At 54.5% G+C, this 1,768-nt stretch overlaps 1 protein-coding gene across 1 annotated transcript in view; it reads left to right on the forward strand.

Moving 5' to 3' along the window:
• Positions 1 to 1,308, forward strand: part of LOC102772050 (laminin subunit alpha-3) — a 54,720-nt gene extending 53,412 nt beyond the window's left edge. The window contains exons 37-38 of the mRNA XM_006773852.2: positions 72 to 191; positions 852 to 1,308. Of these exons, the coding sequence (XP_006773915.1) occupies positions 72 to 191; positions 852 to 982 (251 nt within the window). The 3' untranslated portion in view covers positions 983 to 1,308. The remainder of the gene's footprint in view (positions 1 to 71; positions 192 to 851) is intronic.
• The last annotated feature ends 460 nt before the right edge of the window (positions 1,309 to 1,768 follow it).

Genomic DNA, 1,768 nt, shown 5'->3' on the forward strand with positions numbered 1-1,768 from the left:
CCAGTGGCTGCTCAGTGTAGACAGCGGGCAGGGCTCCCAGGTCCTACCTGACCAGCCTGCTCTCCCTCCAGTGACCATAAAGCAACACGTCCTGCACCTGGAACTGGACACGGACAGCAGCTACACAGCCGGGCGGCACCCCTTCCCGCCCGCCCGCACCCAGGAGCCACTGCACCTCGGAGGCGTCCCAGGTAACCCCCGGCTCGGCATCGACCCTGTGTCACCCCTGTCAGCTCTCACGTTTCCATTTCAACCCAACCAGCGCGATGCCCAGCCCCGGGTTACCAGCAGAGCGGCCGTTGGCTGTCCGGTGGCAGTGGGGAAACCCAGTTGCCAGCAATGGGCACTTTGAAGGGCAGCCCCGGCCATGCCTGCTGCCCCCGCGCCTCCCGAGCCAATCCTTTACAAGCCCCCCTTCAGAGCCTGAGGGCAGCGGGGAACCAGGAAGGGCTGGGCAGTGTCTCCTCTCGGGCACTACGCTTCCTGGCGAGTTAGCCTTGTGGGGCCAGGATGGGTGCCAGGCAGGCTGAGATGGAGGCGAGTTCAACTGGAATGTCGCCTGGAAAATCTCGTCCTTCATGGTTTTATGTTCCTCCCCGTCGTTCACCAGGCCGTCCATGACCCACCAAAAGCACTCAGTCTAGCGTTACTGTCGGTGGATTTGGGCTGAGGAATCTCTCTCTTGGGAGAATTTGAAGAGCAGCCTTGGGCTGAAGTGTCAGCGGGTGGGGGTGGGTCCTGACAGGGAAGAAGTGACTGGGTTGCTGGGACCTGGTCCCGTCGGCTCTAACCCGAATACTTTTCATTCGCCTGTATGACCTGCCCGTGACTGTCTGCTTTTCCCGTTGCAGCCGATTGGAAGGCCCTGGAGCCCTTTTCCGGCTGCATGAAGGACATTCAGGTCAACCACGTGCCCGTGCCTGTTGCCGACGCCGTGCAAGTCCAGGGCATGGTCAGTCTGAATGGCTGTCCCGACCACTAACTCAAACCATTACACAGAGAGGCACTGCCCCCCGAAAAGCACTGACCACCTACCCGCCCGCTCCCTGCTCAGGTCATTCCTGACATAAGATGCCTGGCGAATGGGCCCCACAGCAAATCCAGTGTTGAACTCTGACCACACGTAACCACCGTTTTGGCCTTGAAGTTACCTATGTATTTTATATAAAAGCCCCATTTCTTGGAGATGATAAACAAATTGTTATATGCTTTTGGTAATACCATTTCCCACAAAAAACGTAATGTCTTTTAAAGACCATTATTTTCCACTACTTAAAAAAATAAATACCTTTTAAAGCACTTTAAAAATACAAAAGTTGTATATCTGTGAAGGGTGATAATTTGTGAAGTTAAATTAGTGCAGTGCACTCTTTAAACTATGATGTTTTACTCACATAAAGCAGTGCCTTGATGTCACTGTTAACTGTGTTAATCCCTCAGCACCTGTTCAGTGTGCTGCCTACAGCACAGTTTTCTACAAACACTTACGGAGCAATACCGGTGGGCGCTGTGTGCGCTCGGTGTGGGGTGTACGGTCATATAGAAGAAGTAAGTCCTGCCCCGAAGGAATATGCAGCCCAATCTGGGAGACACATCTATAATAATAAAAGTGCAGTATGCTAATTAGACCGGACGTCCTTCCGGACAAAGCCGGGGCTGCGAGGGAAGCCTGGGCCCCAGGTGCCGGAGGGAAGCCAGTGCCGGCAGCCGGGAGAAGGAAGGCCTATTCTTACACGACTTTCGTGCATCGGGCCTCTGGTAATATTCA

This window comes from Myotis davidii, unplaced genomic scaffold (genome assembly GCF_000327345.1).
Source record: "Myotis davidii unplaced genomic scaffold, ASM32734v1 scaffold1467, whole genome shotgun sequence".
Classification (NCBI taxonomy): Eukaryota; Metazoa; Chordata; class Mammalia; order Chiroptera; family Vespertilionidae; genus Myotis; species Myotis davidii.